General features: G+C 38.9%; 2 protein-coding genes across 2 annotated transcripts in view; one reads left to right on the top strand and one right to left on the bottom strand.

Moving 5' to 3' along the window:
- The first annotated feature begins 838 nt into the window (after window positions 1–838).
- Window positions 839–18,070, top strand: csrp2 (cysteine and glycine-rich protein 2). The gene is made up of 6 exons (XM_030149768.1): window positions 839–949; window positions 3,761–3,883; window positions 8,248–8,416; window positions 10,277–10,406; window positions 13,017–13,110; window positions 17,854–18,070. The coding sequence occupies exons 2-6, from the start codon at window positions 3,772–3,774 to the stop codon at window positions 17,928–17,930; spliced, it is 582 nt and encodes a 193-aa protein (XP_030005628.1). The 5' UTR covers window positions 839–949; window positions 3,761–3,771; the 3' UTR covers window positions 17,931–18,070.
- A 230-nt stretch (window positions 18,071–18,300) lies between these two features.
- The window catches only part of zdhhc17 (zDHHC palmitoyltransferase 17), a 34,997-nt gene continuing 29,896 nt past the window's right edge, over window positions 18,301–23,401 (bottom strand). The window contains exons 16-17 of the mRNA XM_030149767.1: window positions 23,138–23,232; window positions 18,301–21,360 (exon numbers count right to left, since the gene is read on the bottom strand). Coding sequence (XP_030005627.1) covers window positions 21,222–21,360; window positions 23,138–23,232 — 234 coding nt within the window. The 3' untranslated portion in view covers window positions 18,301–21,221. The remainder of the gene's footprint in view (window positions 21,361–23,137; window positions 23,233–23,401) is intronic.

Here is a 23,401-nt window from a genome sequence, read left to right as displayed (position 1 = left end):
ACAGTATTTAATTTAATTAAATTTAATTTAATCTAATTTAATTATATTTTACTGCATGCTTTTTACTTACTACATGTTCTGTATATATGGAAGAGGATTAGGGCCACTGGGGAAAAAAAACAAACCAAAAATTAAGGTCCAATATTCATTCATTCATTTTCTGAGCCCGCTTTATCCTCACTAGGGTCACGGGGGTCGCTTGGAGCCTATCCCAGCTACATAGGGGCGAAGGCGGGGTACACCCTGGACAAGTCGCCAGTTCATCGCAGGGCAAGGTCCAATATATTTTTCTTATTATTATTCCGAGAAAAAAAATTTAGAATTCTGACTTTTTTCCTAGAATTCTGACTTTAATCTCAGAATTCTGACTTTTATTCTCAGAATTCTGACTTTAATCTCAGAATTCTGAATTTTTTTCTCAGAATAGTAATAATAATAATAATAATAATAATAATAATATATTGGACTTTTTTTTTTCCAATGGCCCTAATCCTCTTCTGTATATGTATACACCAAACCACTAAAGCTAATTCCTTGTGTGAACCCTGTTTACTTCCATGGCAAAAAACACAATTCTAATTCTTGACTTCTGAAATTAATGAATGAAAATATTTAAGCAGAAAAGCCAAATATTTAAAGATTTACTGACAAACTGAACTGTACAATCCTACCTTTTTAGGATTAACGAAGGAGCCTAAGACAGTCGCATCTATTTTTTCCCAGCTACGTCTGAATGCAGCTCAAACCTTCAAATATTGGAATTTTCCCACAGCCCCTGAAAGCATCAGTGTTGAGTTCACGCCCCTTAGACTCCTTTCCACTCACAGATAAGTGTGTAGTATGTGGCATTACAGCATCAGTGGTTTAAAGTAGAGCAGTGCTGAACACCGGCTACACCTGGAGTTTAGCCGTTATCTGGACCTTTCCTTTACTTAATATCTACTTTCAGGTAAGACATTTTCTCATAAAACGTTGACTATAAACCCATTACTATTGATTTCTGTCAGATTTGTCGTGAATAAGCTTGTAATTACTGAAATTGTTGAGTTTATTTAACTTTAGCTAGTTGTGTGTCTATAAGCTAGCGAAGTTGTCATAAAGTTGCCCACATACTATTGTTGCGGTTTATTTGTGAATATTTTCATTGCGTTATTTTTTTTAGGTGAATAAATAATATTTTATGGCTTCAAGATATACAATTAAGATGACATTTTCAGTCAAAACTCCTGTTGTTATTTCGTTAGACAGATAAAATCCTGTTAAAATGCTAAATTAGCTAACTAGTACTCCATAAAAGCTACCGTTAACCATCAAAGCTAAATATAGTCTGTCATAAAAAATACATGTTATGATGTGATAAATGTGTTTTAATAGTTTGACGCTTCTTTGTGTTTCAGTGTGACTTATCTGAAGTAGAAATGTGGCTAAATATACTTTTATAACCCTAAGAAATATCAGTAACAAGCAAAAGTCAATTAAAAAGTAAAAAGTTTAAGTAGCCAAAGTGACAGGATGATTTTGAACTGTTAATCTACTTTTTCATCATTATTTGGACTTGATTAAATTAATGAAATGTTGTCAAAAGCGGTGTTTTAAATAGGTAGAAATTCGGTTAAAGTTGTTTTTGGCCCGTACTCAGAATGTATTTAGAGTTTTAAAAGGGTATATAAGACGTGCCATAGGATAGAAGTTAAAACATGAAGCTAAAGAACAGAGGCATGTTTATTAGTCTTTAAGGAAATAGCAGGTATAAATGCATTTAAAGGCTGTCGTGTGTTCAAAGTTTCCACAGTGAAAAGATGCAGTGAATCACTCAGCTTAAAAGAGCTCAGCACTAATAATAAAATGTCAATAGTTTTGGTTCAGTGGAATGTTTTATTGTTCAGAGATGATGTCAGAGCTCATTCAGATGCTTTTCTGGCTTTGTCACTTAACACTGAATAAAGCTTGCAAAATATGAACTGGGTCTTTGGCATCTTCATTGTGACAGATGTGTGTTTTTAACCCTGTGGTTCCAGCCCTGAAGGGAAGTTAAGACTGATGATCTGGGCCCTGTGTTGGGGCCTGTCAGTAGGCTTTAATCTAACCGGGTGGAGCACAAAGTGGCTGATTAATAGCTTCTCCTGGTTTGTGTTTTATTATCACAAATACTTTTTTTCCCATTACAGTTTCTAGATTTTGCCACCGGCATGGTTGAGTTGGAATGTCACAGCTACATATTGAAATGTTATATTTGTCCCTCTTCGACGCTCTTTTAAACAGGAGCCTGTAATAACACACAGATGTGAGTCAGGGAATGACTGGGTGCTTCATGTGGCCTATGTGTGTTAACAACAGTGTTTACTTCACACTTGTTTGGTGTTTGTGCTTGAATTGTACAGTGGCAGCTTTACAGACAACAAAAGCCCCAAAGGCTTGGCGCCCTGAAGCATTCCTCTGGGTATTAGTCTGCACTGTTGTTTGGGCTGACCTCTTTTTGTGGTAGTTGTGTCCCGGATGTTTAATTTTGACAATTAGGGCTCATAATAGTAGATGCAGATATTATACCGCAGTAATAGAGCAATTGTATGCCTTACAATGTGGAATAGAAACTTTAACCATCAAAGGAAAGAACTGATGTATTGTTACCTCCAAAACTACAATAGATAAACCTTTAAGTGTAGGCAGTTAATCCACCTTTACTCAGAGGATCATTCAAGCTGCTCTGGTTACGTTCATAATCACATTCTTAAGGTATAGCAGGTAAATGCTAAAATATTAACCTGTAAAGACCCAAACATCCACCACCGTCCAAAAGCATCTACTGATCTAAAATGTTCAATTACTATTGATCTACTAATCTTACTGATACGTGTAAATAATCGAGGTAAAATGCAGTTTGTCATCTATTCATGGTCATCAGATACAGTTGAGGAAAAATTATTAGACCATCAAAAGTCATCAAAAACAATGATTATGCAATCAAGTACTATCTCCTGTGTGTATCATGTGACTAAAACAGACAGAAAAGAAAACATGGAATGCCTAAAAGTACTGTTTTTGGCAGTACAATGCCATAGCTATTGATGTAAGAACTGAAGTGATTTTGGTTATTATCAAGAAAACCATTGAAAATGTCTTGTTATCAGCTCTTAAATTAACCTCTTATGAGCTATTTTTGTTGTTATCATTATATTTGTTCAAACAAATGTACCTTTAGTTGTACCAGGCATTAAAATGAACAAGAAATTGAAGATAACAAGGGAGTCTAATATTTTTTTCTGCAACTGTATGACCCGTTTGGACATTCAGAGGCTTCATAGTGGACATGGAAAAACTGCCATTGCCTGCAAAATTGATTCACCAGTAACACACACGGAGTTTGATAAATGACAGTGGTTGTAGACACTCGGTTTTATGTTCCATTGATGATATATTTGTATGTTGAAAAAGTTTTTTCCTAATTTTTTTCTGATTTGATTATAACCTTTAATTTTACTGAAATTTGTGACTTTCACTTAAAAATGCAAACTGTAGTGGATAATATTTAATAAATGGTGATAAATCACTTCGGAAAGACAAGAAAAAATCATTTAGAAGTCGTGACAAAAATAGTTGTGGGTCGTTAAGGGTTAATGAATAAAGGGGTTGGGTGATGACACTACAGCTAAAGAATACAGGTATATTTTCCTTTGTGACTAAGAATCAAAAAGTCTCTTATTTCTGAAGTTCAAATGGCTCAGATGTTTCACTCTCTCACATCTCTGTTTTTCCTCTTTAGATCAACACACAATGCCAAACTGGGGAGGAGGGAACAAATGTGCAGCGTGTCGTGGGACAGTTTACCATGCTGAGGAGGTGCAGTGTGACGGCAAGAGTTTCCACAAATGCTGTTTCCTCTGCAGTAAGTGCTCCTTGTTTGGATACAACAAAAAATACACTTTGGGATCAAGTTGCTACTCAAAAATGTTCACGGTTAAACTTGGTTTGCATTGAAAATCCTCCCTTTGAAGCCATAAGAGTTTTACCCTCTACTGACATCCAGACAATTAGTTACAGTTAAAAATTGCCAAAGGTATGCTTTTCTCTGGGTAGTTGGATATTACTTTTTGACCTTGCAATCCATTTCATCCCAGTGCAACTCAATAGGACTTAGGTCATTCCATGATAGAAAACACTCCAAGCAAATGTTTTCTTCTCCAAACAAACTTTACATATAGCTTTGATGTACAGTATGCTTGAGATCATTGTCTTGTTGTGAAGTATGGAACAGTAATCCTGCCTTATATATTGACCTGTGTCCATGTTGAAATATCAAACTGTTTTTTCATTGTTTTTCATGCATGAATACACTCAGTCATGGTCTGTGGGGTATTTAACCTATATGTGTGTCGGCATGTTCTCCTAACTAATTTTAAACAGCGGTGGAATTTGATCTAGCTACATGTATTTCCTACAAAATCTACAGTTTTTGCGTCTGGTATGACTAAATCTCAGTAAGACCATGCATGTGTCGTGGTGTTTCCAAACTTTTGACAAGCTGTGTATCTAATGCTGCATAGAATAATAATAAGCTAATCATAAAAAACTGTAACAACATAAGTCAGTCTCCTTAAAATGTAGGTATTGCTTGAATGCACATATTTGCAAACCTGATGTATGCATTCCCTTGTCTTAAAGGAGTCATATTTTGCTAAACCTACTTTCATTAGTCTTTGGTACATTTATTTGTGAATTTTGGACCCTGATAGTTCAAAAAGTTTGAATTTAAATCCTCCAGGTGCTGTAAAGCTATCTTTATATTCATTTTGGCAAAAATCGAATGGATTTCTACAACCTGTTTTAATTTCTTCTTAATTTGTTACATCTATAAATAATTACATTGTGATATTTGCACATGTAAGGTCAAGACTTCCGACGAACATTTCTCAGAGTGCGACATAATTGTGTCAGCAGCAGCAGTTGTAGTCCATACTGAAAATATGTCCAAACTTTGAGCCGATGACTTAAATGTTCAGTTGTTGGTTGAACAGGACAGAGCAGCACAGCCAACAACCTGGAGGGGGTGGGGAGTGAAGTGGCTCATGTGCATTTAAAGGGCCAGTGCTCAAAACCACCTTTCTGGTGTCATTACTCAGAAATAGGGTTGAAGATGGACCTGTGGAGTTGAATTAATGAAGAATTCAAACCCAAGCATAGCATTTACAGTTTATATAGACCACAGGGAAATGTTTTAAAATGTATAATTCCATTTAAAAAAAAGCAGAATATCACTCCTTTAAGTAATAATAATGTTTGTTATATGTGAATGTGCTCTTCCTGATCCTACTGTGTTAAGTGGTGTGATTTTTTTTTTATTGCAGTTTGTAACATGAGATGTTATGTTTGTGAAGATCATGTTTAAAGCCTGTTGTAATGCATCATGCTTATTTTGGCAAAGACTACACACACTTAACAGAAAGTGGGGACAAGAACTTTGAAATAGGAGTTTACTAAGGCAGAGGAGCCTCACAAAAACTACACATCATCGGAAATGTAGGATTCAGAAGCTTTGGGATGTGCCCTGTGCCAAAGAATAGCTAAAAGTCAGGATATCTCAGATTTTGCTGCTTTGATTTTGATTTTTGTTTGCTGGAGGGCAAACATATTGGTCAGTTTGTATGTCTGTCTGTTTGTTTGTTTGTCTGTCTGTTTGTCTGTATGTGCTCTAGTGGTCACATTTCAAGCATTATTGATATCAAACCATGACCAAATGATTGTCCATATTCTCTAGTCGACCTGATTAGGTTTTGCCAATATTAGGCCAAAAGTACAGCTGAGTTATAGGCCAAAGTTCAAAATGGACATTTCACCTTAACTTAGGTCCAAATCATCATATCATCAGTATTCATCTGATCATACCAAAATTTAACATGAAACATCTCTGTGCAAGTCCCTTCTCATATGCCAAATTTCGCAACTCTAGGTGGCATGACTTCTGGTTGTTATGGTAACGTATCTAAAATTTGTTTGTCATTAATAACCTCCCTTCTATTTGTCATAGCAATTTCAAACTAATGCTCATAAGTTAACTAATAGTTAACTAATAGTTCTTGGCATCTAAAGTGATCAGGGCTCAAGCACCTAATTTGCATATTTACAAAATGGCTTCTGTCTTGAAAACTATGATGGATACTGACTAACTTTATATTGTTGACTTAAAGGAAGTCGAATATGGTCTTTCATTTTGTACCAATTTTGTTGACCTTGAAAGGTCAAACTCAGGGTCATGATTTTCAAAATACCCAATTTTTGACTTTAACTCCCTCAATTTTGCAGAAAAACAACTAATATCAGATTATATAGCATGGAAATACAGGCCAAAATTCTCTTTCAAAGCCTCCGGCAAACGCACTGCAAATGGTAGTTTCATTCTTTTTGTCGGCCACAAACTTTAGACATAGTAATCCTACAATTAAGTGTTTCAGTTCTTGCTTTATGGTGATGCAGCCACGTATGTCCTCGCAAAATCTATCCTGGCTGTTCAACATTAACATTAACAATATTTTTGGAAAAACATTGTGTAAAGAGCAATTGAACTTGTTGAACTGTTATTTGCATTTGCTGTCTCAGATAGCTCTCATGCTTTAGTAGATGTTGCCAAATCCTGTGGTCTTGAATGTGATTATGTCGACCTTAGCCTTGCCAGGAAAAGACATTGCATCAGCATGAGCGTATTCCCTGTATCTTGTTGTTGTTTGACTGGTTTCACTGTGGTTTCTGAAAAACCAGGCATAAAATCTAATACGAGGATGAGTCAGTTGAACCTTGGTTCACCCCTTCACAGTCCATCAAAGAGACCTTGTACTGACACGTCTCTTACTGTTCATCAGTTCATGTTGTGTTGTCAGTCAGCGGGATGTGTGGGCAGCTTGTCCTTGTTTTGGGCCGTCCCTGAAATGTCAGCGAACATGTTCCAGCGAAAGACCTTGCACAGAGATCAGGATGTTACAGATGACTTTATTTAGCTGCTATCAAAAGACCAGAGCGCTTTGAGCCACAAAAGATGAGTTTATGTCTTCCTTTGGCTCGCTGACAAAAACAGTGTTGTCTGACATTTCCACTGAGGAGACAATGACTCAGGGGGCTGGGTGTCCTTCACTGTCCTTGACCCTTTCCCCCAGTTTGCCAGTTTGACATTTTCTGGCATCTGTTTATTTCATTTCTGGGGAAGAACGTCAGTAACAGAAAAACCATACAGTTGTAACAAGTGAAACCATGATGATTCCAATAAAGATGGTCCAGGAAATATCCCACAAGGTCCCAGTAGTTTCGTTTGGGAGATGTTGGCTATGAGGTCACACAAACACACACACACATATGAATAGGGACATTTTTTTCAGCCAGTCTTGTGAAATTCTAAACCTGATGCAGGCAAGTGTGTGAAGAACTTGGCCAATTCCATAAGCCAGCATCACATGCAAGTGTTATGTTATTATTATTTTTTATTACTTTTTACTTTATTTGCTTTAGTTTGTACTATGTTTTCAACAGCGACTATAAATACATTTCCACAAATTGGTGCTCATATCAGAAAAATGAGTTATATGATGAAGTTCACGAAAAAATATCAGGAGGTGAAAATGTCAACTGTTAAATACATTTCCCCACTGTGTGTTTGAGAGTTTTTTTTTTTTCTTTGTAGGTCTTAAATGCTTCCACATGCAGTTGAAAGGAAATGTCACAAAAAAACAGAGTATGGTCCAGCATTACATTCATTACCAAGGGGGGAAATATGTGGCAAAAATATGATAATTTGTTGACTCTGAGAAGACATTCCTTGTAGAAAGATGCTTAAGAGGATTTTTCCAGTGTCTTTTCTCTGACAATTCATGTTAATAACCAGATGAATGTTTAGAAAAGACATCTTTTTAAGTTCATGTTCTATTTTTGATCCGGCAGTGACTAGATTCGAGTCCACCTCAGTTCATTCTACACCCTCACTGCTTTTAGTTTTTTCCATTTAAGTAGATCTTTTAATGTTTTTAGTGGTTGCAACAGGACTTATTTCCTTTCATTTAGCTCTTAATTTTCATTCATGTTGTTGACTTTATCCTGCAGTTTTAACTGCTTTCAGTGTTTGCAAGGAAATGTACTTTGCATGATTAGATATTCATTATGTCGAGAGAAAAATAGTACATTTATACTGATGTTTTGATCACAGCATGATACTGATTGTCTTTGGTGTAAACTAACAGCGTTTCCCTACCTCCTCTCCTCTGTTTTCAGTGGTGTGCAGGAAGGGCCTAGACAGCACCACACTGGCTATTCATGACCAGGAGATCTACTGCAAGTCCTGCTACGGGAAGAAATACGGCCCTAAAGGCTATGGCTACGGGCAGGGGGCCGGAACGCTGAACATGGACCGAGGGGAACGGCTGGGAATCAAACATGAAGAGTAAGTAATGCACCAGTGCTGAGTCCAGTACAGTGTGACTGTGACTAGTCACTTACCCATGATCATTTTAGTCACTGTGATGCCAGAGATTATTCATAGTAATGATGGTGTGATCACTGTTGGATGTTAGATGTCAAAAGATATTCCACCAGAGTGGCTGTAATCTAATTTTGACACCCATTCTGTCCCTGCAATGTCTCTTAATGTTTTTCCCTCGAAGCCTTAAAATACTGAATGTGACTAATAAACTACCTGATCTGGACTCAGTTTTATAGCTTCATAGATTTATAGTATAACACAATAATACAAACAGCTTAATCCCTCTTGAAGAAAATTGTTTTGGGGAGGTTGTTGTACAAACACATACAACAAACTAACAAAGCTAGATGTTGATTATGATCTGTAGAATCATCCCTAAACTGGTAACCAGTGGTTGCAGTGAGGTCAGTCAGATGCATTATATGTTGTTTACAACTTGAGGCATCTGACTCTGAGAGTGCTATTGTCTCTACAAAGCATACATGCAGTCATGGTGCTATAATTAATGCAGTTTACAGATATGTAACTTCGAATGACTCACATTTAATGCATTATTAATGAAAGGTGGTAAGTATTGTCAGTCAGGATATTATTTTTGGTCTTATTGCTCTCCCAAGGCTTTTGCCTTTAACCAGACTATGAATCCTGCTGCTGTCTTCTCTCTGCATCCGTTCCTGTTCTTCACTGCCTGATCCACAAAGCTTCAAGGGAGGAGAGAACCTTGACAGGAATATTGGCAAACAGTCGGCCTCTTTATCAAACACAGCTTGGCTGTGACAGTTCCCAGCTGGCGCTGTGAACAGGGATGATATAGGAAAAGAAAAAGCTAAAGCTTAAGTCTGACATTCAGACAAATGATCTAACAGGCGAATAGATCAAATAATAGATCAGGATCATTGTTTCACAACAGACTTTCACTGTGAACCTGCAAGAGAGGCCTGGAAAAGGGATGGGTATATGTACTAGATGGTACCAGAAACTGCAGTATTTCAACCCACTGTATGTGACTTTTAGACATCCAGGCTCAATGTGATCCCACCACAAATAAGCTTTAAAACACATACCTCCCCCAATGTTTACCCTTCCTAAGACGTCAGGTGATTATTGTTATGAAAGAGTTTATTATGTAACCAGCAGGATCTCCCTCGCCCTCCTCAGTTCTCGGCCACAAAGGGCTTCATTCAGGGGCCACTGGGGCTGGCAGTTACCCTTCGATAAGCACCGCTCCAGGGCCCCAGGGTGCACTGCTTGTTTTCCCACCACGAGTTGAGGAGGAGAGAGGGAGATAGAGGAGAAAAAGTATGTGCCAGATACTTCTGGTTTCTCTAAAAATATTTAAAGTATAAGATAATATTCAGCAGACTGACAAAGCATAAAGACATACATGACACTGGATGTTGTTAGTACAGGTTTTCTTGTTGTTGAGACTTTCCAATCATGATTGTACTGTGGGGATGTGGATGTTCCTTTATTTAAAGATAATCTCGACACCAGTGAATATAAACACATCTGGTTGTTATGAATTGTAATGCATACTTTTTTGTCATGTTTCTGTGTTTAGGTGGAATGATATGGAGAAATATCAGCTGTTTATATTGATGCAGTGGATTTATCTGATTTTAAAGAAGTTTGTAAATAAGAGGGAGTTCAGTTTTTTACCAGAAGTGATGAAAAAGTAGACATGTAGTAATGCAGAAAACTGAGGGAGTGATAGTCTCAGATGCATTCAGAATCGCTGTGCATTTGGATCATTGACAGATTTGTTATACCTTTAGGCCAGTGAAGATTGACATTTCTATCATACTATGTGTTTTTTCCTAGAACACAGTCTCACAGACCGACCACCAACCCCAACCCGTCCAAATTTGCTCAGAAGTTTGGAGGTTCAGAGAAATGTGCTCGATGTGGAGACTCTGTGTACGCAGCCGAGAAGATCATGGGAGCGGGAAAGGTGGGTACTAAATATTATATTTCTTATTTAACTACTCTTTTATTTACAGTTTAGTATATGAATACCTAAGAATAACCTTTGATAACTTATTGATCAATTCTAAGTATTATTTCATTTTATGAATACTTGAGTTTTTTTTGGGACTTTTACATATTTACGTTTTTCTGCTTTTTCATCTGATGAATCATGTCAGCAGATAGTCCTTGTTGGTAGTTCTTGAACATCAGATTAGCTTTAGTCATCATTGGATCAGTTTAAGAATTTGCAAAAGTAAAATTCAGTTTTATGCAGAGTCATCCACATACGTCCACATACACAGAATTATTTTTTTTTGCCACAACCATTCCCATAGATACAGCTTGAGCTGTATACGTATTAGACAAAGGTAAAGCACCCTTCCCACCTAAGACAGCTACAAGAGGACTCAGGGTCCAAACCTTCCTGTAGACCCTAGAGAAGCAGTGGCATATATCAGACCAGTAAGAAAATAACTTGGTACGAGACCAGAAGGTGTGACCAAGTGTCCCCTCAGCTATCATACACCTGTTGCAAAGTGGTGATGTTGTAGGGGCGAACTTATAAATTTTGGTCCCACAATAATACAAATGGTGTAGAGTTTCAACTGACTTTGCACCAACTTCTGAAATGTGGCTGAGGGAAATGGGGAATGTATTACATCTTGAAAAGATTAGATATAATGATAAATTGAGAATCTTCCATGAGATCTGGGACTCTTTGTTGGTTTTCATTAATGGTGAAGACTGAGCCACCCCTGCTGCAGTGTACACGTATACTATCTCGGTATTATAAATGTCAATTTCCTTTTTTTTTCTTCTTTCCCATTCCTTTTTTGTATTGTTTATACATCAAAACCGTGATACTGTTTTTTGTTATATGCTCATGTGCTTTGTTTATACTATAGTTAAAATTATAAAAACAAATGGTGCCAGGTACAACAAACCCCACCCCTCGGACGAATAGTAGCTTATTTTGGCATTGTTCCAGCTGATGTCATCATGTCAATGCATGTGCTGATGTCAACATATCAGTTGTTTCTATATATGTGCTAAGTTTGAAGTAAATTGAAACAAAATTGATGTTTTTATAGACATGTGAAATGGCACCAATTATAAGTAAATGGGAGACAAAAAAAAAAGATTTTAAAAATTTCTTAAAACTTTAAACTTTGACCTACTTTTCCCAAAATCTAATGACATCTGTTCTGGGTCTCTGGCAATAGATAAACCCGATTTGGTATGAATTCACCCAATAGTTTTGCAGCTAGAGTATTAACAATCAAACAAATAAAGTAACCGAACCAAAAACAATACCCCTTGCCTCCTCTTTGGGATGCGGGTAAATATGTAAAAAAGTAATAATAAATTTCAGTTTTATCCAGAGAGTAAAACGGGTGCAAAAGTAGTGGAAGTATATTCCTGCATAAACCAAAAATAAAGGCTTAAAGATGTGTTTGAAGGATCTGAGACACACTTATCTGCAGTCTGCAGTGACAAGCTTTAAATTAAAATATGTACCAGGGTCTCAGCCGACTCCACCGTCTGGCTTCAGTTTAACATGATGACCCTTGACTCAGGTGAGGAATCGGGGGTTGTCTTGACAACGCTGTGGCTCTGGAATTTGATCCTCCACCAAAGACTTAAAGAATGCGCCCCTGCAACTCTGTCCTGATTTTTTTTTTGCTCACAATAATGAGAAAATAGAAATCCAGTATGTTCCACAGTGTTGTAGCAGCAGTGAGAATTTCTCATGATTAGAACTTACCTCTGTAATGAGTCATGTGTGTTCAATTCGATGGAAAACTAGTAGAAATAAGACCTTTAACTCTGTTACTGTTGTTGCCTTGAACTCTGCAGGACCACAATCTAGATCAAAAACTGCTTCATGAACAGAGTTAAACTGGTTTAACTGGCTTTAACGCACAGTGCTGAACCACATGGGGCTGGTTTGCTGTGGTCTCTTAATGAGAGTGCACAAATCCTGTATTTTCTGATTGAAGCCCTTCCACAAAGTTTGGATCGCAGCTTTGTAACAGCTGGTGCTGAGGCTGTGAGGACACAGGGCCGATGGCAGATGTGGATGACACACAGATTTACAGTAGATGAAGTCATGAGGCTCAAGAGATGCAACCACAGGATGTTTTAGTCTGAAAAAGAAAATGCTTGATTCTTGTATTAGTGACTCACATGAAACCATGTCCTAAGAGGGGATTTGCACTCTGTAGGTTTTCTGTTTCCGCTGAAAGTGGGAGTGGACTGTTTCCTGCCATGCACTCACACATTAGCAGATTTATGGCAGGTGATGTCATCGTGCAGAAAGCTGTTAATGTTTTTCCCAATGGGAGTAAATCAATGTATGGTTTCACTCACTGGCTGAAGGATGGCCTTTAATTTTCTTTAGTGAAGACTTTGAGAAATGCTCTGGTCTGTGGGAAAACTGAACTGCTTGGATGGGTTTGAGCTCCTAAAATGATGATAAATACTCCAAGGTTTATAGGCCAGTTGTCAACTGAGAACAATCTTCACACATGTAAAACACATTAAAAGTCAATCAATAGTGATTGATTCTGGTCGTCTCGTCTTCTTTTCACAGCCATGGCACAAGAACTGTTTCCGCTGTGCAAAATGTGGCAAGAGCCTGGAGTCAACCACCCAGACTGAGAAAGATGGAGAAATTTACTGCAAAGGTGAGCGAACAGATCTGATATGTGACACACTTTACAACACAGTGCTTTTATTAGTGCTGTTTTTCTGATGGATTACTGTCATTATTAAAGACTGAGAGCCAGGATTAATGCAGGGTTAAATAACATTTGATTCAGCAAAAGCATTCATTGGCCGAGCATCCGTAGAATAAATCCACCGTGCAACAGTTGCATAGTAATGCAGAGTGATCCAGCAGCAACAAATTGGCTCATTTGAAACAGATAAACATTCATAAATGAGCAACACATTGAACACATGCAGACATAATGGGCTTAAAATGACTAGGAGAAGAGAAGTCCTGCAGCATCAACAGCAGCACACGAACATCATGAAACACAGTGACATCTCCATTTTGTACATATTTCTCGATTGCACACTTATGTTATACTTTTTTTTGAAAGGTGTGTCTGTATCTTATTATGTGGCTACTTAGATACTTCTATTCTATTCTATTCTGTTAATAACACAGATGGATGATGAATTAAAGAAAAAGCCACCTCAGCAGAACAGCTTCAGTACTACTTCTCATTCATTGGCCAATCCCTGAACTCCAGAGTAATAAATCCCATTCTTTAAAAAGTCCTCCCCTCATTCTGTGTTTTGATAATAGCACAGAAGTGCTGTCATAACGTGGGTCCAAAATCACTGTATCACATTACACAGCATAGGACTCACATCACTTTTATATCCATAAAACCAGCTCTTCACTGAGGCCCTGTGCCCTATGAATGAGGGCATTGTCATCCTGGGGGAGACCGCTCAGATCAGGATTTTCCCTTCATTTGTCTCCCATAAGTCTGTCCTTGTTCAGGAACTATGGTGCCGAGCTTAAAGAGGAAAACAGCCCTGAAATCCAAACGCAAGACTTGGTAAAGTGGTTCTATGTCATATTGATATTCCAAATTCTCAACAGGGGGAAGTCATGTACCAGAACATAATTACAGCTACCCAAACCACCAACGAATCTATGCCGTGTCCACAGACTATCACTCACTGAATAAAGTATAAAGCTCAGTGATGTGTCTACATCTGTAGTATGGCATCAGCAAGTTTTCAAATAAATACAAATAAAAACTCATAGCTGATCAAAATTACAGTGTCTTATAATCTGCCTGTACTGCCTCAGCTGATAGTTTACATTATAGCTCTGTTTTAGACTGAAAACAGCCACAGTAAAACCACAAATCACCTCTGTTTTCTAAAAGTGAATTAAAGTTGTTTGAAAATACTACCACTTAATATATAAGACAACTCATAAGGAGGTTACTACATGAACTACCTTTGAATCCATGTGTTTTTTTTTTCTCTTTTTGATATTTTATTGCAAGTCAGTTTCAGTGAATTAGAGCAGGTGTTCCCAAAGTGGGGCATGTGTACCCCCAGGGGTACTTGGAAGAAGCCCAGGGGGTACTCGAAATTTTTTGGGGAAAAATACATTAAATAACTCATCATGTACTGAATACAAACCAAATTATGAGAATTAATGCTGAAATATAAAACACAATAAATACATTCATGTAATAGTTTTATTGCCAATCATCTTGTTTAAGCTTTGGTAACATTTTAAGAACATTTCTGTTTTATATTATTCAAAATGAGTTTATTTGAGCAGCTAAGTAATTATTGTTTGTTGATTAAAGGTTCATTCATTAATGACCAATTTATTTATTTTTCTTGTCAATGAAAGACGGCATTTTTCAGTTTATATTTTGCAAACATTTACTGTAAAAAATTTGTTGTTTTTTTATACATTACTGTTAAATATATGTTATTTGTGTACAAAGTTTTGAAAATATAAACAGACACCTTTGGCACAGGAACAAATTTTGCCTAATTTTTTTTCAATCAAAAATGCTGAAGTGAGAGTTGGAGGTACTTGGCTAAAAAAGTATATATCAGGGGGTACTCCACTGTAAAAAGTTTGAGAACCACTGCATTAGTCTATAGAAACCAGCAAACAAATACAACAAAGTGGACTTTCCTAACCTGCTGTAGACTCAACCAAATAAACTGCAGGTGTGATCCCAAAAACACAAAGCTGGATAAATGAGCACATATGGATAAGCTCAGCCGTTGTTCTTCCACATGTAGTGTGTTGTTTTGGCTGGATGACAGCGGCCTGGTCCAGAAAACAGAGCTGCTTACTGTCCACTGAACTCCATCAGGAGCAAACAGCTGCACTGGGATGTCCAGTCAATGCTCCTCCACCGATCAGCACAATGAGACACGACGGTTCTTCTAAACAGAAGACACACTGCTTCACACAGGCAGAGGAACAACATAAACACACACACACACAGAGGTCAGTGGGTGGATGTTTGCTGAATGTCACAATGAAACCTTGTGCTGATGAGCAGGAATGTTGCGTTTCAGCACCAAACCCAAACACACCGCTGGTATCAAGCTGCGGTTTTTCCTCAAGCTGAACGTCCTGAGTGTGTGTGTGTGTGTGAGCAGCAGCTGGATGTGGTTACTGGGTCTCATCGTGAAAGCAGATGTGTGACACTTCACTATAGGAAGCTAAAGTAGTTTATATTCAAGAACACATGGAGAAAACCTCAGAAATTCTCCACCTCATTGTTTTATATTTTTCACTGCAAGCTGAGTAGCGCGATCATTTTCAAACTAACGTGTTCCTGTGAGATGAGCAGCTCAGAGTGGAAAGTGTCTCTGCACCCACTGAACTCACACAGGTCGTCTTACTGAGCCTGAACCTTTCACTGGAACACAGCGAGGAACCACCGTAGCCAATCAGAGAGCTGCTTCAGTCCTAGAAGTCTGATCAGTGCACTGAGTGGGTTTGGCGTTCCCATATTTATTTACATTTTACTCATCAAATAAATACATTTTTATGTTTACAGCCTCTTTCTGATGGCATCCAGGAAATTGCGATGTAAATCGGATGATATGAGCCATAACCACCTGACAGTTACAACTCAGCTCACTGACAAACACAGCAGTAACAGATGTTAATAAATACGAGCTAGTGTGAGTGTGTGTGAAGCAGGAGGACCTTTAGCTCAGTTTATAAAAGATACAAGTGACATTTCATTCAAAAACCACTAATCTGTTGGAACTCAAATCAATGCACTGTAGTGAGAGAACTGAAGAACACAATTCACATCAGCAGAGACAGAATAGTAAAAGATACAAACAAAAGTCCCACACTCAACACACAGTCGCCATGGCATCGTTTCAATAAGCTTATGCAACATCACATTTATTCCATTGTTGGGACACATAATGTTAGTGAGCCTAGATCTGAGCGACTGAACCAACACCAGATCTAACACTTACTGATTAGTTAAATCCATGAACATACTCAGGCTGAAGAAATCAGTAAAATGCCTAAAATGACTGAGGTCAGGGTTCCTACGCAAATACAGAAAGTAAAGAAAAGTATAGAATTTGATTGTATAAATTTCCATCGCTGGAAAAGTATGGAAAACAGAAACAAATGTATGGAAAAATAGTCATGTTTCCCAGACTGTTACCACTGTTCTGTTTTCTAAAATGTGAAATTATGAATATCTAAAAAAAGAAATGGATAGATGTTTTTTTAAGGTGCTTGCTAGTGCAGCTAAAATGTTTGTGTGAGAGCACATACAGTAGGCTACACGTCCCAGAAAACATTTGGGCAGATTGACAAGTTGAAGTTGAAGAGCCTTCTGCTCTTGTCCTCCTCCAACCCATTTTAAGGCCCGCCCAGGTGTCATCTAGTTTGACTGCTGCTTTGACGGACAGGTGATGTCCGAGCTATTCAACATGCCTTGTATGACGCTGGCAGAACTCGTAATGGGTAGATGTAAATTCTCTGACAACTGGCTCATAAATCCCAAATATAAAGACTGGTTGGATGGTTACAATTTTTTTTACCAAGACATCTGGAATTTAGGGTCTGGAAAAAGTTTAGAATTTTGAAATTTCAAATGTGTAGGAACCCTGTGAGGTAACAGCTGGCTAAGAGAACAAACCTGTATTTGTCAAAAACTGTTAAGTGATGACTTAAAGAGTTAAATTGTGTGTCATTTCAGAATAAGGAAAACTCTTAGTGTGTCTAGAAGATTTAGTCTCTGTTCTTTGTATTAAAGTGAATAATTCTATTTATTTATTCTATTCTGTTGTTTCTGAACCCAGTATCATGTCTAAGAGGGAACATCAGGATAAATGATGACAAATGGGTTCTCTGGTGTTTGACTTGGCTGTGCTTCTTTGTAGTTTATTGCTATATCCTCCTGAGACCCAGCAATGCATTTATGTCCTCTGTAGGGGACAAGAGTTTAACTGCTTTACTTTAAATAAATAAATAAATAAATAAAGCTGTCCACTGTAAAAGACATTCCGTAAAAACTTTTAAAAAATATATCTGAAAAAGCTGTTGGATCCTGCTGTTTCTAATCAAGACAATTTAATGGAAAAAAGCCAAAACCTTTTACGTTCCTGGGTCTCAGGAGGATATTTGTGATATTTGTTATTTACAGTCTGTTTAATAGTGTCAGAGAAGCTCCTCTGCTCAGTACCTTCATTTAAATGATACTTGTTTCTGCTCTGGCTCTGCGATCCCTCAGAACAGAACAGATCTTTATTGTCAGTCACAGGAACATTGAACACCAGTTTGCCAGCTCACTTCAGCTCTTTTCTAGATCTTTGTTGTTTCCTCTTGTCATAAACACACTTTGCCTGCCTGTATCACTAAACTCTTCTATATTTCTCGTCTTCCACAGCGTGTTACGCCAAGAACTTCGGGCCCAAAGGCTTCGGTTACGGCCAAGGAGCCGGCGCTCTGGTTCACGCTCAGTGATGCTCGACACACACAAACACACACACACCTTCACACTCCTGACGTTAACTCCAACTCCTTCCCACTTTTTGTAGCTCTTGTCCTCTCCCTCATATGCTTGGATGCTGAAATACTTTTATGTTTACAAATAAAAACATGAACAAACAGCGTACGTGTGCTGTTTTTTTTAATACACCGAGCCCTGCGGATGTGTGACGGTGCAGAGAAGAAACCAGTCTGATCCGACAGGTGCTCACATTTGACCGTATTTTATTATTAAAGCCATTAAAACGGAACCATGCCCATATGTTTACATCTGAAGCGGAGTTACAGTGATGTCTGAGGGTGGGCAGAGAGGCACTGGAGATGATTATGTGCTTTCTTTTTTTTTTTTTTTTTTCATTATCCCACGTGGTGTTGTGAGGGGCGAGGGGGGGGGGGGGGGGGGATGGCAGGTCAACAACTCTGAAGCTGCTGGAAGAACTAGAAATGGCTCCGAGTTTGAGTCGTGGGGAGGGGTGAGCTGGAGTGGTGTGGTGAACTCTGCCCTACAAAAACGTCGCCACGTGGAAAACACAGAAATGGCCTGAATTTGCCACCTGATCATTTATTAGATTTACCGGTTGTCTTTTTTTTTTATTGTGTTGCGGATATGAAACGTACAGCCAAGTCATGACCTTTGACCTTTAAAGCATATGAACGGTAGTGGCTGTGGCTGGTCTTTATAGGGCAGTGGTGATATCAGTGGTTGGCAGGTCTGATGTGGAGGTATTTTAAGGGGGTGGGGAGTGAAATGTGGAATAATGACGATGACATAACCGTCCCCTTCTGATGATGCAAACATGAGGCCCAAAGTTAAGGAGGCCCTAATATAATATAACCTCCCTTTATCCTTAAAACTATTGTATGATCACATTTCAGCTTTTAGAAAACAAACAAAAACAAAACAAAACAAAAAAAAAATTGGCGTCTGCCTTAGTTCTCTAGTGTCTTTGCTTTACACTTTGTACATCCAGTGGTATAACAAACCCAGCAATATATGACGTAGAAAAAAAACTCTTTAGGATGACTACAGAGTCCACAAGCATGAAACATTCAGATATATTACACACTTGCACAGGAGGGGGCCCCCACGACTTAAAAATCTGAAGACCAAAGACAACTTCCACTAAAAGATACACACTGGATTGGAGGAAAAAGGAAACCGATTTTTAAAAAAGAAAAATAAAATAAACAAGACAGATGAACGTAATGCAGAAAAAGTACTTGCAAATACTTAACATTCACTATATACAGACACGTGGCTTGCCGGGCTGTCACCATGGTAGCTCGGATGGCGATGGGTCGGATCAACAGGACGGCAAAAGCCCAGCTGTCCCAAGCATCGTACATGCAGTGGAGGATTTTTTTGGCAGGGAGGGAATCTGGGGTGTAGAGGAAAGGGAGGGGAGGGGGGGGTTGAATGGAAAGGGGCGTTTAGGGGTTAAAATGCCTATAGACAGCAGTGTCGGACATCACTAAAAGCTACAGTCATACACTTGGAGTATAGTCACTTAATTTTCTTCGTTCTGTTTAAGTTGGAAGAAATCCCCAAACTGAGAAAAAAAAAATTAAAAACCAGGCGCACCTTTGACTAACACTGACAAAACCAAAAGAAACCAAAAACAAAACAAAAACAAAAAAAAAGTCACTTATTACAGAGAGATTTCAACGTTGTTTTATGTACAGATGCACATTCTTTACACCTCAGTCCATCGTGCTGCTGCTGTGGAGCCGACTGCATGGGGATCCAGACAGGAAGTGATGAGTCAATGAGACAGACGACTACGTCCTCTTCCTCTCTGTAAACAATGGAAGCATCGGCACAGCTGGGCCCTTCAGTTCAGTAACGGCAGAGAAAAAAAAAAAACTACCTAAAAACAAGATCAGTGCAATATCGGAGGCAGACAAAAGACAAGTAAAACAAAGACGACTTTTTCATTTACAGCTTTTGAGAAAAAAACAAACAACGAAAAAAAAAAACACACATGGAATGAACCTTTCTTGTAAACTCAAACCATTTCCATGGTCCGTCTGCGGCCTTAGATTGTTTTTTTCCTCTTATACTTGATAATAAATACATTTCTTGTACCTGTCTACAGTTTCCTACTTTAGTTCTTGGGCTTCCATGTCAAACAGCTCACAGGTACGTCTTTAATAGATGAACTTGTAAAAACCTACTCAGCTAAAATGATGTGAAATGTAAAAATGATGGTGCTAGAACATAGTTATTTATCTATAAATAGTTTTAAAATAAATATACCTGTATCACATTGTCTGTTGGAGATTTTCTGTCACGTCTACAGTGGTCGCAGCTGAAGAAGCCCCCGTTGATCCTGCATGAATACTGCATGAAATGATTACTCAGAGAAAAAAAAAAAAGTCTCCTACAATTTCATTCAGCATGATTTGCGCAAGTAAATTGGGACTTCTCCAGCGGCTCCACCTGTTAACGAACACTTTCCTCTGATAAGTTCAACAATGTTGGCAAATCCTCATCAGCTCAACTCCAAATTATCACGGTGCAAAATCAAGACCATAAAACAACATTCCCTTATCTTGAACATACTTACAAACAAAAAACATGGATTTAAAAAAAAAAAAAAAAAACTTTTCCTTCAGCTTCCACAGCCACCGCAGTCATCGCAGGAACATCGGAGTTCCTGACCAACCAAAAACAACTAAAAAATACATACAGGGCACATCAACAGGGACACCATAAATAAGGGGCTTTAATATAAAGAGGAAAGTGGGAGGGGTGATACTGCCGTTCGATGGCGCCGCTGTCTCTGCAGCGTCGCATATCCAGTACAAACAACAGGAGAGCGTTATATTGGTAAATCCTCTTGTCCGTCGCCCTCTCTCCTCTCCGTTTGTGCCTGGCAGCAATGCACCGTCCAAAGGGCTTGGGAGAAGAGACGAGGAGGAGGGGTCGGAGAGCAGTCACAGTACAGTAATGGGTCTGATGTCGTAGAATAGTAGTATTAGTAGCAATAGTAGTAAAGGTGGTGGTGGGAGGGCTGTAGGGGAGGGGGGGTCGTAGGTGTGGTGTTGCCCTGTAACAGCATGCGAGTCCTGGCTGATTTTTTTTCTGAAGTCATTTGATCGGTGAGGGAGAGATGGTCCAAAAAAGCAAGCGCTCCCGAGAACAGCGTCGCTCCGATATGAACGCCCGAGGGGAGGGGGCGGGAGGGGAGGGAATCCCCGTCCAAGCTTCCTTCCTCCCCCTGCTCCCCCCCACCCCCGCCTCTTCGTACTCCTCGTCCTCATCCTCTACACCAGCTGATAGCCCGATCCAGACGTCTGGTCGTATTCTATTGTGTACTGCGTGGTCCAGTCCACCGTCACGGGCCGCATCAGACCGCAGCAGCGGATCTCGAAGAAGTCGATGAGGTTTCGGATGCAGCCGTGGCTGGAGGGGGAGAGAGGGGGACACGAGGGTGTCATTACCGACTGATGTTATAGTCGTAGTGACTTTACACATTTTTCAAGGTCAAAGTCAAGCACTTTTAAGGGTCATTTTCACCACATCACTGGGGTAAAACACATACACTAGGCACTCAGAAACTGACAGGAAGAGGTCTGGCAGAGCCAAAGCCACAACAGAATCAGAAGACAAGTTTCTGAGAGTCAAGTTTCAGCTTGAGTGACAGGAGACTCACAGGACAACAGCTTCAAGCACAGCTCAACAGTGGTCGTAGTAAGCCAGTCTCAGTTTACACTGTGAAGAGAAGACTTCCAGTTGCAGGTTGGATCAGTCCATAACACCTTCTTCCAGTCTTCAGTAGTCCACTGGCAGTGTTTCATGGTCCAGCCAAACCTCTTTTTCTTATTCTGAAGTCTCAGCAATGACTTTCTGCTGCAACTCGACCCATCAAACCTGCAACTGGAAGTCTTCTCTTCACAGTTGAACCTGAGACTTGCTTAGTACGACCACTGTTGAGCTGTGCTTGAAGCTGTTGTCCTGTCAGTCTCCTCTCACTCCAGCTGTTGACTCTCAGAAACTTGTCTTCTGATTCTGTTGTGGCTTTGGCTCTGCCAGACCTCTTCCTGTCAGCATTTCCCCCAGTTTCTGAGTGCCTTTGGATGGTGAAGGAAACTGGACTTACTGACACCTTGACTTTCTTGGCAATTTCTCTGTAGGACAGACCTACATTTTTCAGTGTTCTGATGGTCTGTCTCTCTTCTATTGTTAATTGCCTTCTCCCCTTTTCCATTTGTATAGTACCACAGTACTTGCTGCAGTACAATACTGTTCAAATAATGCTCCCAACGGTATGGTACCAAAGTGTGTTCCAACACTACTTTTATGCACAGAGGGGGTTGGAAGGAATTCACAAACGTTGGGACACCTGTAGGAATTGGTAGCACCAACTTTCGAGGCTTGACCAACCTCCATTGTTGCAGAACTGCTTTAAGTTGTTAACCCACTTGTTCGCCTTTTTGTATAATTCTGAAATGTACATTATTTTTCAGTTTTGTTTAACCTTACCTTTTAATTTTTTTTAACCTCTGGCAGTTCACGGCTTACCTTTGTACCATTTCAAGCTGTTCATTGGACTTGAACTGCTTGAATTTCAATATAAAACTGGAAAAACTGGGGTGTTCTAAAACTTTTGACCGGTAGTGTATCTACAGGAAAACATGATTTTTTTCACTCATTATCACAATGATGTACATTGTTTTATGCTATAAAAATCTAAATTACACTTCATAATAGCAAAAAGTTTAGAAAGTTTTATCCAAAAAAAGGGAAGCCACTTGGCGTTCTTCAGACACACTTGCACCGAGACAAAGATTAAGATAAAAATGTACCTGGAGTCGACCTGAGAACACCTGGGAATTTAGTTTTTTGATATAAAGTTTTATTTTTCAAAATGTTTCACCTCCCTGTGCCTAGCTTTGGACAGACAACTGATAGAAAAAGAGAATAAATCCAGCACAAGTTTGAAACACTGCTCTGGGTTTTAAGAGTTAAACACCAGGTCACATTTTTTTTGTCCTGTTTTTCTCCCCGATTCATCCTGATCAAGCCGTAATTTTCTCTTTTAATGTAACCTGTACCTTTAATATTGTAATAATGCAGTAACTTCTGCCCTCGTTTAGACCAAACAGCCCTTACATGACGTTACTGCATTCCTGCAAAGGTAAGTTCTATCATTTCAGAGGAAGAACATGAGATCATTTACTTGAAAGGACTTTCGATGGACGTGGCTGTGACTTTAAAGTGCTTGTATCTCCGAGCGTTCATCCTCTCGTTGGTTGTGATTCCCAGAGCGGCGATCTATGAGACGCACAGGGAACATTTCACAGATTCAGGTGTTAAAAAATACTAAAATTCACAGATTATACAAAAAACATTCAGGCATTAAAAGTGTCTGTTTGTGCTAAATATTTAACCCTTTGATGCATGAGTTATGAGGACCTTAGTCAAGATTTTTTTTTTCCTGAGT

This window comes from Sphaeramia orbicularis, chromosome 12 (assembly GCF_902148855.1).
Source record: "Sphaeramia orbicularis chromosome 12, fSphaOr1.1, whole genome shotgun sequence".
NCBI lineage: Eukaryota > Metazoa > Chordata > Actinopteri > Kurtiformes > Apogonidae > Sphaeramia > Sphaeramia orbicularis.
The sequence above is the reverse complement of the archived record's forward strand: the minus strand, read 5'-3'. Positions and strand labels throughout refer to the sequence as shown.

What these genes read in the sequence shown, in the direction of transcription:
- csrp2 (XM_030149768.1), top strand. Translation starts at nt 3,772, where the DNA reads ATGCCAAACTGGGGAGGAGGGAACAAATGTGCAGCGTGTCGTGGGACA. An exon ending in CAAATGCTGTTTCCTCTGCA is followed by an intron (nt 3,884 to 8,247) that starts GTAAGTGCTCCT and finishes CTCTGTTTTCAG; the next exon opens with TGGTGTGCAGGAAGGGCCTA. An exon ending in TGGAGAAATTTACTGCAAAG is followed by an intron (nt 13,111 to 17,853) that starts GTGAGCGAACAG and finishes CGTCTTCCACAG; the next exon opens with CGTGTTACGCCAAGAACTTC.